Source organism: Neolamprologus multifasciatus, chromosome 18, assembly GCF_963576455.1.
Source record: "Neolamprologus multifasciatus chromosome 18, fNeoMul1.2, whole genome shotgun sequence".
In the NCBI taxonomy this organism is placed as follows: Eukaryota; Metazoa; Chordata; class Actinopteri; order Cichliformes; family Cichlidae; genus Neolamprologus; species Neolamprologus multifasciatus.
Window position 1 is genome coordinate 21757780 of NC_140456.1, and position 14257 is coordinate 21772036.

General features: G+C 38.1%; 1 protein-coding gene across 2 annotated transcripts in view; it reads right to left on the reverse strand.

Annotated features, from left to right (window-relative positions):
• LOC146497866 (myomegalin) overlaps window positions 1-14257 on the reverse strand; it is a 47515-nt gene that overhangs the window by 32436 nt on the left and 822 nt on the right. The window contains exons 2-5 of one of the 2 annotated variants that reach the window (XM_085142159.1): window positions 13691-13731; window positions 13525-13592; window positions 8126-8236; window positions 102-178 (exon numbers count right to left, since the gene is read on the reverse strand). In XM_085142159.1, coding sequence (XP_084998285.1) covers window positions 102-178; window positions 8126-8236; window positions 13525-13592; window positions 13691-13731 — 297 coding nt within the window. Of the gene's footprint in view, window positions 1-101; window positions 179-8125; window positions 8783-13524; window positions 13593-13690; window positions 13732-14257 lie in introns of those variants that run through there. The other variant, XM_085142160.1, reaches the window with a different exon arrangement.

Genomic DNA, 14257 nt, shown 5'->3' on the forward strand with positions numbered 1-14257 from the left:
TTTCCAATTGGCATTGCATCTGTCTAATTGTTATAATCTGTTAGTAATATTTACCTTATTGTACTTTAACAACTAATTCTGATGAATATTTGTGGACTTACAGGGCTTTGTCCAAAAGGTCCTGTTTCTCCTGAAGCTCCTGCTTCAAGCTCTCTACTTCCACCTTCAGCTCGATGTTCTGCAACAGATGAAGAGCATCAAGATAATCAGTTAACACATCGTGTTATCTTAAAACAAGCTCACTCCTCGGTGCACCATCTCCTCTGCCTTATCTTAAAAATAAAACATGTGTGAGGCATAAAGAATAAAAACTATATCATGTGAAATCTTTCATCAGTAATAAAAAATTGATTTGAGCTTCATTATTGTTAATCTACTAATACAATGAATAAATAAATAAAACCCTCCTCATGTGGCCTCAGTTGCTAAGTAACCGTGGTACCTACAGCAAAACATGACATTTTTTAGATTCTTATTTACGGCGTGGTGAAAACAAAAAACAGTTGTGGTTCCTTGACTAATATTCACCCTTTTATGGCTTCTAAGCCACTTTAACTGTCTTAAGTCTGTAAAATTATGTTTATTACCCAAGCTTGCTAGCTTTAGCACATTCTAGACGGTCACTTTAGGATCCAAAGAAAATGGCTACAGCCAAAATGCAAAACTTTATGAGACAGGTGGTTAGGCAATAAATTAGGCAATAAATATTGCTGATCCTTTTGTGCAGAATGGATATATATATATATATATGATAAAATGTGGAAAAGCTTTTAAGTTTTCATCACTCTCTCTGCATTTGATTTGCTGTTTGTGTAAATCTCTGTCACATATTTAGCACTCATTTGTCTTGGTCCTTGTTCAGTGTCCTTAACCACTACATCTCAGGCTGTAATTGCCCCGTCTCTGCTGAGTGAATCAAGGCTTCATGGGTGTTGTGTGTCATCAGTGCGGAGTATCTGACCGAGCTGTCACGGCTGGTATATTTAGAGCTGGAGAATTCAGAGCAGCTCAGATACTCGCTCGCTGTGGCCAAAAGCTGAACTCCACAGTTTGTTTACCTGCTGAGGTCCACAGGGGACATTTTAGGTGCCAATCGGAGCTCTCACACGGAGTTAGAGGACTGACGATTTAATCGTGGGGATCGTTCTTTCCATTCTGACCTCAGCAAAGCCAGAGAGGACGGATTATCTGTCTGTCTCTGTCTGTCCACTGCAGGCTGAACAAATGCAGCTCTCAGTGGTCGGTACTGAGCAATTTAAATGTTCAATTTTATTCCCCCTTCAAGTGTGTGTTGACCTTTTCCTCTTTGCTGTTAGAGAGCTCTCCTGTTAAGAGTATCCAGAAATACTCACAAAATCAATCACCCTGAAACTAACCAATATTCATGAACTATGAGTGCTTAAATCCACAGGGCTCTGCAGCTGTAGAGCTGCAAGTATTAGTTGACTATCAAATTACTGATCAAAAGAAAACTGATTGAATATCTAAAGTAACAATTATTACCTCGGCCCTGGACGTCATGTGTGGGGTAATTCTGTCTGTAAACAGCTCAAAAATATTTCAATGAATTGATCAAACTTTGTATTCAAACTTTGTAGTGGTGTAGAGTCAGATCATGTTAACAATTCATGAAAATTTGGGTTACATCAAAGTCTTCAAGGTCAACTCAATGAAATGTTGGTCGAAAATTGACAAAGAGCCTTAAGAGGGCTTCCGGGCCATTGGAAGTCTTTGGGAAAACAGGTTTCTGAGCTGACTTCTGTAAAACACTTTACTCATGAGTTCATGGACTCAGTCACTTGTTTTGGGTCATTTTAAATACAAAATTAAGTCAATCAATCCCCATTGATCCAGTTTTTTGAAACCAAGTTGGCGACAGCGGAAACGCTCATCTCAAAACTTCAGAAACCAGTGGATGATTTGCCATTGTTCAGCGTAATGTCTTATGATAAACAATCCTTTTCAACTTGTGTTACTAAGTCATGCAACAGCAGCTTTAACATATGCAATAAATATGTGATAAATGGGTTCCAGATTCCTGATGATATGAAGCCTGTCTAAAGACTCTGATAATAGCAAACATGTATTCCCGTGTGTGTGCATGTTTCTGTTTGTGTGTGCATGTGCATGAGACAACAACATGGTTTACAGGAACTGTCTCGCAAACAGCTCTATATATAGTCACCCATCACCGTGCACCTGCTACTTTGGCCTCTCCTGGCCTGACGGCCCTCAGCAACACATCCACTTTTAACTAAGGGTAGGGGCGTGGCTGCACTTCGAACCTTGACAGACTCACCACACAGAAATTGAACACACCTGTATCATGGGTAGTGATCAGCTAATAGTGATGTGCTATCACATATCATCACTCAGCTTCAATTCTTGGAGTTATTATCCTGCTCATCCTGTTTTAACTGATACCAAAGATTTACATGGTTTGGTAGTATCAATACCATTAATTATACTGACAACAGCTTTTTAGATGAGTAATTTCTTTAGAAATCCATAATTTCAATGTAGATGTACAATGTCAATAAAGGGCTAGTCTATTTTATGCTATTGTATTCTATTCTAATTTTAAGGGTCCTTCAATAACTTACCACACTTTTCCAGACTAAAGACTCTGGACATCTTTGTGGATTTTAAGAACATATTTGACATCACAGTGCAAAAAGCTTGATGAAAACTATAGAAATAAATGTTTTAAAATCCAAATTTTAACATGTACCTTATAAACCCACCTACTTTTTTACCACCCAGTAAATTTGCGAATGTCTGTAAAATATAAATAAAAACAATATGCAATGATATCTAAATTTTTAAGCCCATATTTTCTTTACAAAATAAGATTTAAAAAATGTAACGTGTTTAAAGTGCAACATTTTACTATGAAAAATATCAGATAACTGAGTTTTATGGCAGCAACTTTTTAAAAAAAGTTGGGACACGGACAACAAAAGGTCAGAAAAGTATGTGGTGGTATAGAAGAGTTTCTCAGAAGTAAAGATGGACAGAGGTTCATCAATCTGTGAAAAATATATAATCAAACAATTCTGAGAATATGGAGAAATCTCTGTTCGCAAAGGACAAGGTCAAAAACCAGTACTGGATACCTGTGATTTCGGGCCTTCAGTCAGGACATGCATTAAAAACACAAATGATTCTGCCATGGAAGTCACTGCATAGACTCAGGAACACTTTCCAAAATCAGTTTCTGTGAACACAGTTCACTGTGTCATCCACAGTGCTGGTTAAAGCTCTATCATGCAAAGAAGCCACATTTCAACATGATCCAGAAATGTTCTCATCAAGACAGTTTATATTTTAAAGTAGAGATCCTTTAATAACACTGAGAAAACCCCAACAATCGAATGACCCCCTTTGAGCAAGCACTGGCAACAGTAGGAAAGAAAATCTCCATTTTAACAGGAAGAAACCAGGGATGGGCAGCCATCTGCTAATGGGAGGAAAACTGTTCTGTTTCCCAAAAATTCTGTTTTGAAAAAAAATGGATGCTGCATCTTCTGGACTGAAGAGGAGAGGGACCGTCTGGCTTGGTGTCAATGCTCAATTCAAAAGCGTGCATCTTTATAAAGGTTTAGCTCACATGAACTCCCATCCAGACAAAGTCTTTTTCGGGAAGGCCTTGCATATTTCAGCAAGACAAACTAGATACCACATCTATTACAACAGCATGGCTTCAAAGGAGAAGATTCCAGGTGTTGAACTGAGTTTCCTGCAGTCCAGTTGAGAAACTATAATCCTATATCAGACTATCACAGGACAATGTTCCTATCCAAAAGTCTGACAGCTGGTCTTCTCAGTTCCCAGACGGATTACAGACTGGTGTTAAAAGAAGAGAGGATGACACAGTCCCAACTCAAACGAGCTAATATTTTTCACAAAGATGCTAAATTTTTCACTTTACGCATACGATTTGTTTGGGTTTTTTTTTTTTTTTATATCCTATTGCACATAAAATATGAGTTTATGAGATTTGAAAAAAGTTGCATGTTGTTTTTATTTAGTTTTTTCAGAAAATACTTTTTTTGGAATTAGGTTTGTAGATCCTGGCTGCTTGTGATATTATACTGTGAAATGCTGTGTATGTTTGTAGTATATTGCCATGTTTTCCTACTAATTATTGTAATCGTGTACCCATCATGTACTTGGGACAGTTACACGGTGCTAAGCTATTTTACAGGCTGTGATATACAGGTGTATAGGTACCACTGTGTGGGAATGCTGTGCTGCTGTTGACAGAGCTGACCTGGCTCTCTCAAACAATGGTAAATATTTAGGGTTTTCTGGCTGCTTTAAACTCATCCATTCTTGGTTCACTTAACTTTAAGCACAAAACACTTTTTTTCTTAACTTTAACATATAAAATCGTAAGTACTCTAAAACTGAACATTTGAAGAAACAATTAAACACATTATTACATATTTAAACCACACTATGTTTCTCAAATATGTTTAAGATGTGACTGAAAGTGAAACATACAAGCACGTGTTACGATGACACATGTGATAAATAAATCAGTGCACTGAAGCCGGCTCTATAAATAGAGATTCTTGGGCTCTCTCATAGATCACTATGTACCCAGGACTAACACGCCAGCCTGTACTGTATTACACAGAGATGCTTCGGAGGAAAGATGGGAACATTATCACTCTGTCATGATATTCAACACGAGCAGCTCAGGTCGGATAGCATCCACAGAACAAAGATTTAGTCTCCAAATAAAAAGTGCTTTGACTGATTAGCGTTTAGTCACACAGAGTGGGGCCTGTGAGGCACACGGATTAAACTCCAGCTGCATGTCTGTACAACATGGGATCGAGTTTACCCAATCACTGCTGGTATGCAGTAATAGTGGAGGATAAGAGGACCAACGCTCAGGTCTTGTTTGGCTGGATTAAGCAGCCATTAATTTCTCATATCAAAGAGTCGGTGGTGATCAAAAAGGAATTAGAACCAGGGGAGAACGAAAGTGATGAAGAGACGCCGACTGGCTTTTGTAAACAGACAACAGCTGAACTGGGTCACCTTATTGTAGGTGCACACTTTGCATGCATAGATAGACGCAGAAAACACATTTAGAAGCAGAGCAAAGCAGCATGTTCACAGAAACAGCATCCTCATAGAGACTCTATGAGAAAGACTATTGTTTTTAGATCTTTGCTCAGATAAGCAGAGAATTCTCACTATCGATCAATGAATCTATTTAAAAATCTAATATTTTAATATATTCTCTATATTTTGTTTATCTTAAAATTAATTATTGATTATAGCACTGATTTAAAGCCAAGCATTCATTACTCCAACTAAGACACTGTAACAGGTGACCTGCAGTACCAACACTCTAACAATGCTTTTCTGATACTATATTTAGCTTTATGATTCTAGCTACACTTGTGTCTGTCTGTTTGTCAAGATGAAACTAAAACTACATGTAAATACATTTAAAAGGTGGAGCACGATCTTTAAAACTGCACAACTGGTTATGGGTTTTTGGTGGAGGATGTGCTGTCTGGATCACTTCCTACTATATATATTTTAACTAGTTGTGGACTGTATCTTTTATTTTGTGCTCTCACAGTTTTACTCTGTATAAAAATGTTTTGCTTGGGACAAAACCAACTTTAAAACCATTTCCAGAGATGTTCTCCCCTTAAAGCAGCACCGAATCCTAACAGACTTCAATAACCTAGTCTGTTGGAGTATTACATAATACTGGTGCTGTCGTGTTAATATTTTATTAATCAAGCCAGGGATCATGAAAATACGGTTAAAGCAATCTGAACAACATCTCTAGAAAGTGTGAAAACACCATCCTTTTACGTTTTAACATAGTCCATATTTCAAGAATATCTGAAGATATACTGTTGGCTGATTTTTTTAAATTTAATTTAATTTATTTGTTTGGGGGTTTTTTGTTGCTCCTATTAAAATCAGCTAGATCCTTGCAAAATTACAGCTCTTGCATAAAATTATGGCTATGCGATCTACGCAATCACTGCAAATGTAAATCTAAATTGACATTTTCAAGTTTTGAATCAATTCACGTATCCAAAATACTGATTCCAGGACAGAAGCTTTACCAAGTTTCTAAATAAATGCTACTCTGTTCCAAGCACCAATTATTTTAATTAATGTATAAGGCATATTGTTTTTCTGCACTTCAAATCAGTTCAGAGCAAATAAATATGAGATGCAATATGAGCATCCAAATGGAAGGCAAATAGAAAAAAATTTAAGCATGTGTTTTACATCTCATACTCTGATTTAGAGCAGGGCGATATGCCCAAAAATATTTATCACGATATACATTTGAAAATTTGCGATAACAATATAACTGACGATATATTTGACACTAGACAAAATACTTTACAACTCCACAATTTTATTAGTGCAAAAAACCACATCAATGTATTTTCACTTAAACAAGCAGCTGTTTTTTATGTGCGTTAAAGTTATATAAAAATTTAACAGTGCAAATGCAAATTCCTTGCTGACAGTTTAACCAAAAGGCATTTCCAGTGGAAATTGGCCGACACATCCTCAGCATAACCATGTATAATATCCACAAAACTTAAAAAAAGGTTATACACAAACAATACGGTAATATTATGTTGAAGCACAGTACGTATCACTCCGTGAGGCGCCTGCCTACGATGCAGTAATGCTCAGACAATCCATCAAGCGGTGCGGGTTCGTAGCTTAGCAAAGTCGTACTAAAACATTTGACAGATTTTCCAGCGCCGTGTACGACATAAAATTGTTTCGAGGTCAGTAAAAACAACCAGAGTTCATACATAAGGCACACGGGATTATAAGGGGCACTGTCGATTTTCAGAAAAATCAAAGGATTGATTTTAAATGTGCTGTATTTTCCAAAAAACACGGTAATAACGACGGCCCGCTAGCATGCGCTACCAAAAATAGTGCTTTGTTGTGTATCTGACAGCCGAAAGCTAAACCAGTTCCACACCACTGAAGTTGCAGCATTTTTATAAACTAAGTCTGGTTCATCCGTTTCATTCAATGATCCGCTTTCGCTCTTCTTATTCTCCGTTGCCGCCATGCTTTTTCCGCCATGTGCGTATGAAAACAAAAACACTGCGCATGCGCATTTTACCCATATTCTATCGCGATATTTCATTTTCTTATTGTTGCCCAACATTATACCGGTATTACCGTGAAACGTCTGATATGGCCCAGCCCTACTCGGATTTAAACATGAATGCCATTACAAGCAATGTAATTACAAGAATTAACTATAGATAAAATACGCATTTTCTATGATATAATGTTAAATGTGTTACTTACATAACTAAATTACAGCGTAAGACAAATCTTATAAGATCAATGTATCAATATAAAACATAAACCTTTACAGTATCTACAAATGCAAATGTATTTGCAAAATAAAATAAGGTATCCAGATTCAGGTTGTCATGAAAACCGCTGTATAAAACAAGTTATTGTTAGTATTATTACTGACACAACTCGAGCTTCAATGGCAATTTAATATCTCTTTTGATAACGTTTTTGCTACTCTTTCATTTTGAGTTGTAATAAAAAGTAATAAGGTTCAACATTTTACTTACAGCTCACACACATCCAATAAATATTTTTTTATGACAGGAGTCATTTGATTTTTATTATAAGCTATTTTCTGACATTGTGGTGTTGTTCTACATGTTTATGCAGCCTTGGATGTCTCTGAGTGTTTCTGTGCTGTGAATCAACCAATGGGCACAAAACCCCAAATGCCAGTATGAAGCACCCTGGATAGGAAAAGAGAAGCCAGCCAAACCAGCCAGAAACATGTACTGCATTAAAAATACTACAAAAAGAGGTAGTTGGAGGTTAGTGTTTCACAGGGCAGCCATGTCTTGTAACACGCACTTGGTAAAGTCCCATCACCTCAACCAAACCAGTGTGACAGCTGGATCAACAAACATGTCTCAGTAAAGCAATGGTTTATGACAGTCACCACATGGGACTGATAAATGAATAAATTCATTTAATTAACTGTAAACACATAATCAGCTATCACCAAAAGTCAAGTAGTTTGCCACTACTTTCCTAATAATTAGAGAGCTGTCCCACTCACCGTGCGGTAGACATCTTCACTGCTCTCCTCATACTTCTGCTGGATCCTCTCCTCCAGGAAGTAGATGCGGAGCTTGAGGCTGAAGTTCTCCTTCTTCAGGTCATTCAGGTGCTGTGATAAAGTACGGTAACCGTTAGACATGACTGTCAAAGCGCATCCACACTGCTTGACATGATGTCCATCATAGATCAGAAATGAATAGCTGTCCTCGACTTCTCCATGTCATGGAGAAAAGGAGTCCATTTCAAAGGACAGCAGCTCTTAAGCATGCCCTTTTGTTAGAGTCCAGGAACTGACAGATATGCCTTCCTCAAAAAAAAACAGAAGAATATTTACAAAGTGTCATTCTTGCATCTAACAGGCCATAAGGACACAATCTACAAAATCACTCACACATACTAAACCTAAAACACTCACACACACATGCACACACACACACACGCTGAGGTTTTCAGGGGCGTTTGCAGTGCAGAGGGCTACTCTGCAGCCCAGCGGTCAGAGATGCAGCCGTGCGAGCTCCATGGTGTGTTGTGGTCTGCACAGGAAGGGGACAGGAGCTTATCTTACTGGGGGGAGACATGTCTGGAATCCCAGACTGCCACGGGAGATGGGAGGAAAGGGAGAGGAGGGGAGGAGGGAGTCAAAAAGACTCACAGTTACTTGTGATATGAAAGGAAATCTCACACCTCTGTAAAAAAAAAAAAAAAAAAAAAAAAAAGGAGGGGAGGGGATGAGATGTGAGGCACTTTCTGATCTTTTCTTTTTGTCTGCATTGTTTTTCAGTATGGGTTCAAACCACTGTCAAAATTGGTCGCTGCTGAACTTGGGATATAACAATTTCTCTATAACACCTACTTTTTTTTTTTTTTATTTAGCTTTGCTATAGTTTAAGTAGCTAAACTTTCACAACCAAATTTGTACCTTTCATATCCCATTCTGGGGGTTTTCTGAAGCTCCTTTTCTTAAAAATAGAATATAAATATTGTCTTCAATATCTTACTCAGGGTACAGATTGTCTTAACCTAAACATTAATGGTGAGTTAAATAAATGTAGAAGCCAGTAGGGAAAATTAGCAGTAGCGTTAGCTCTTTTAGCCTCTTGCATTATTAGAAAATGTATTTTTTATTTATGGTTTTGACAGAAATGTCAGTTTGTGGCAGAAGCAGGAGACATTTCAGATAAAGAAAACAACAACAGAAAAATCTATTCTTCCTTTGTGGTGTGTTTTAAAGTGCAAACAAAGTTAGCAAACAGCTAAAGCCAGTTAACAATAATTAGCTAAATAGCTCTTTGTAAAGAGTGAGCTACAGGAAAAGCAAATATGGGACATATGGCTGACTGGAAGCAATATGAGTATATGTCGATGCTAATGTTGTTTCGCATCTTTTGGAACCTTGCTGTCATTTTTTTTCTCCTCTTACACTAATAATGATGTTGAAGATGGATTTTACCATAGCCTGTGATAGATACACAATCAGCTCTGGGAATGAAGAAGAGACACTGGTGGGAGTGAAACAGGCAGGTGAGTGGAAAGAAGTTAAAGAAATAGGAAACCTGGGAGCAGTGAGCCACAGTGCTATTAATAGGTAGCTGTCCTCAATCTTACTGTGGAGAATCCCTGAATGTCCCTCAGAGAAACTAGCAAACTGAAAGAATTGAACTCAAGAGTGAAAAAGGAAAAACGGGTTCTACATATCCTAACAATACAAGCCTAAGCTGAAACCAAGTGTGAAAAGATTGGATAATACGGAGACACAGACAGGACAATTAGATCATTTTTAGTTCATGATGCTTTCAGTGAGTGTGTCCATTATAGTGTCAGGTTACATGCTGTTGCTAAATAATTCAGAGCAAAGATAGGCTGGGCGCCAAGCAGAGTCTCCATGTGATATCAGGGATGACATCATCTACCTCTACATTTAAACTCTGCACACAATATAGTCGCATCCTCATAAATAAACACATGTGTCCACTCTTCATCAAAGAGAAATAAATTGGATTTATGGTGTGTATGTATAAGTCTGCACTGTGTTGTTTGAAGTGCTGTTTGGTGTAAGTGTGCCGGCCACACTCTCTCAGAAATTACCTCAGCTCTCGTGACTGTTTGGTCCCTGATCCCATTTTAACTGGGCTTATCAGCTCCTCCAGCAGGTTTTATTCTTATAAAGTGCATGTCCAAAAACACACATTTTTAGAGACAAGCACGGAGATGTCATATACTGTGGAGAACCATGGGGATCAGTTTATTGGTCTATAACAGTCTCTTTAATTGAATATAGTAGTAGAAGAATTTAGGTTGCTGATGTTATTATTGGGTACATTGCAAATGAGCAATATACTGTATTATTTGCACTGGCACCCCAAATAAAAAGTAAAAAAGAACAAATGATTGCTCTAACATGCAGTTCAGAAACAGTCACAAGGTTTAATGAAATAATTTGTGTTGCTGGACATGAATTTTCTCCCATTTCTTTTAAATACCGATGATTTTTCTCTGATTTTTCCTTCACTGAATTGATATCATTTCATATTTTCTGTGAGACCAGGTATGCACTAACAGTTAAACATTATGGGTTCCCTGTGCTGATTTGTTATCTTCTAGGGCAAGACTTTGCAGTAGCATGCATATGGAGGCATGTACAGTGCTGTGTATTTCCCCCCTTTCCCCCCCTTTCTGCTTTCATAGTTTTTGGCATATTTGTCACACTTAAATGTTTCAGATCATCAAACAAATTTCAGTATTAGACAAAGATATCCTGAATAAATACAAAATACAAGTTTTAATTAAGCTATCCAAACGTACCCAAGGTGTCCTATCCAAAAGTAATCGCTCCCCAACCCTAATAAACTAGTTGTGCAACAACAATTGCAATCAAGTGTTTGTGATACCTGACAATGAGTCTTTCACAATACTGTGGAGGAATTTTAGCCCCACTCTTACTTGCAGAATTCTTTTAATTCAGCCACAATAGAGGGTTTTCCAGCATGAACAGTCTGTTTAAGGTCATGCCAAAGGATCTCAATCTTATTTAAGTCAAGACTTTTACTGGGTCCCTTCAAAAACTTCATTAGATTATTTCCAAGCCATTTAGAGGTGGACTGGCTGGTGTGTTGCAGATCATTGTCCTGCTGCATAACCCAGGTGTGCTTGAGCTTCAGGGCATGACCTGGTGGCCCATACAGTCTCCTTTAGGATTTTCTGGTAGAGAGGAAATTCATAGTTGCATCAATTACAGCAAGTCATCCAGGTCCTGAAGCAGCAAAGCAGCCCCCAACCATCACACTAACACATCCATGTTTGAATGCTGGTATGATTTTCTTTCTGTGAAATGCTCTTTAGTTTTATGCAGCTTTAACGGGACTCAAAACTTCCAAAAATTTCAACTTTTGTCTCGTCAGTCCAAAGAATATTTTTCCAAAAGTTTTGGGGATCATCAAGATGATTTCTGATGTTGACGTGCTCTTGGAGTAATTTTTGTAGGTCGACTATTCCTGGGAAGGTGGTCGGCCAAGTTTTCTCTATTTGTGGACAATATCTCTCACTGTAGTTCAACGGAGTCCCAAAGCTTTAGAAATGGTTTTGTAACCCTTTCCACACCGATAGATGTTCAGTGACGTTGTTTCTCAGCTGTTTTCTTAGATCATGGTGTGATTTGCTGCTTTTTGAGATCTTTTAACCTACTAAACGGGTTAAATTTAATTGATGTTTTGCTTCAACAGTTCTGACAGTAATGTGGCCTGGATAGGTTTTTTAGTTTCAGGTTGTTGTTTGTTGTTTTGTTTTTTTAAATGAAATCCCTGTAGGAACGTAAGCATGGCAAAACTGTCCATCTATCTCATTAAAAAGGGTGCGATTTTTCTGTGCTTGTGTAAGGTGACAGAAAAACATATACTGCAATTCATCCCCTCTTTATTATCAGTTTTCACTTTAGTAATGCATCAGGAAATCACATATGAATATTATAGCATTATAGCAAAAATAAATGAGTTCTACATGTACAATTAGGGCCATCATTTGTTGGAAAAGAAACATGTTTTGTAGTTTTGCCTCTGTACCCCACCACAGTGCTTTTTAAATCAATTTTAAATCAGTATGTAACAACTCTTTAGGAAATGCTACCATTTTTATACACAACTGCCCATTTTCAGAGGCTCAAAACTAATTGGACACTTGACTCACAAGCAGTTTCATGGCCACTTCCCCTGTTATTTCATGACAAATGAATCTAACTTAATATCTGAAATTGATTCAGTGTTGAATTTGTATTTTAGAGCTTTTCACTGTAATTTTATATATGAGCCCCTAAAGGACATCAGCTCAGACTAAACACCAAAATAAGCCTCTCAGAGAAACCGTGAAAAAACATTAGGAGTGACCGAATCATCAGCCTGTATATTCTTACTCTCTGCTCAGATTTAGACAAATGCTGCAACACTGATCAAACAGTGCTTCATAGTTCAAAAGGGTAATGACCCAAAGCAACACAGATTCTCAAGGCACAGAAATGGAATATTCATCAATGGATAAGCCAGTGACCTGATCTCAACTGTACAGAGCATGCTTTTATGGCTATTCAGTACAAGCCGAAGGCAGAAAGACCCACAAGCAAGCAGCAACTGACAATGGCAGCGGTAAACATCCAGCAGAGCATCTCCAGGGAAGAAATACAACATATGGTGATGTCCATGGGTTTTAGACTTCAGACAGTCATTGACTGCATCCAAGTATTAAAAACAATCCATATCTATTTTCTTCTGCTTCTCCATGTCAGTACAGAGGGAAAAGTACAAAAAAATGCAGTTTATGGACCTAACTGTGTAGGCAAGGGAACATTCATTTGCAAATAACATTTTATTTGTAATGTCTTTTTTTTTAAAACTGCAGAAAAAATTAAAATGCTAATTATGACTTTGGCTTGGAGTTTGTGTCAGTGATATTCTGAGTGCTCTGAACAGCACCCTGCCAGACATTAAAAGGAATACTTAATATACTCTCTTCTAATGTGACTGCTACAATGCCCAGCAATAGTGCAGCAGACACTGGAAACCTAAAGTGGGCCATGCAGTAGCCAGAGGCAGATTTTTAAAATACCAGGAGAGTTCTGGGTGTTTTCCATCCACATTTCTCCACTCGCAGGTGCTCTCCTTTTCAGTACGGTATTTTTAAAACATGCTCTCCAGAAGGTTGGAGTATGTGCGTCCTGGGTTAGACTATCCTTATTTCCTCAATACTGATCTCTGACTTTATCTTTTTTCTTCTGTGAGACCATGAAGCCACTAGATGGCAGCATTAAGCATGTATTCATCTGGCACATAATTAATTCAAATGCAGCATGATACGGATGAAGAAGTGTCCCTCACATCAAACTCCATGATATCTAAAAATAAAAGCTCTCACCTGTTCGAACTGCTTGAGCGTGTGAAGCTGGAGAGGGGGAGAGTTGTCTGTTTCATCACTGCACAGATCTAAACAAGAGGAAAAGGTGCGTTCAAAAAAACTGAAAACTCATGGAAATATTAAGTTATGTTTGTGTGTGTGTGTGTGGGGGGGGGGGGATACACACCTGTCATGTGACCTGTGATCTTAGATGAAGGATCTTGAGTACTGTGAAAGAAATGGCAAAAAAAGTGAAGTCAGCACTGAATGAATATAAACAGACAAGACAAGAGTGAGTGAAAACCTGCACAAGTAGATCCATTCCAACACAAAACAGCCAAGTAATGGTCTCTCCGTTTTACTGCGTGCCCTTAAAAACAAAGAGCTCTTCCTGAAATTTAAAAGCCACTAAAAGCCCTTTCAGTATAACAGCATGATGTCATTTGCACCTTTGTATTGGAGTCTCAGCAGGGGAGAGAAGAGATAAGAGAGGAGCCACGGGGTCAAAGTTCAACTGAGCTTCACTACCAACGGAGGGGGTGTTTGCCTTTACAGTCACCCCTAATCAGTTTAGAAATAACGGCAGTAAGATGCAGACAGTCTGGGTCAACACCCAAACAGTATACAGACAAATATGCCCAACATTAGGCCAACTGCTACTGCCCCATCAGTGCTCCCCCACTTCATGGGGAATGCCCCTGACAGCTGCTAGGTCAGTAAATGTAAAGACAGCTGTATGCATGCCAAAGGGTTT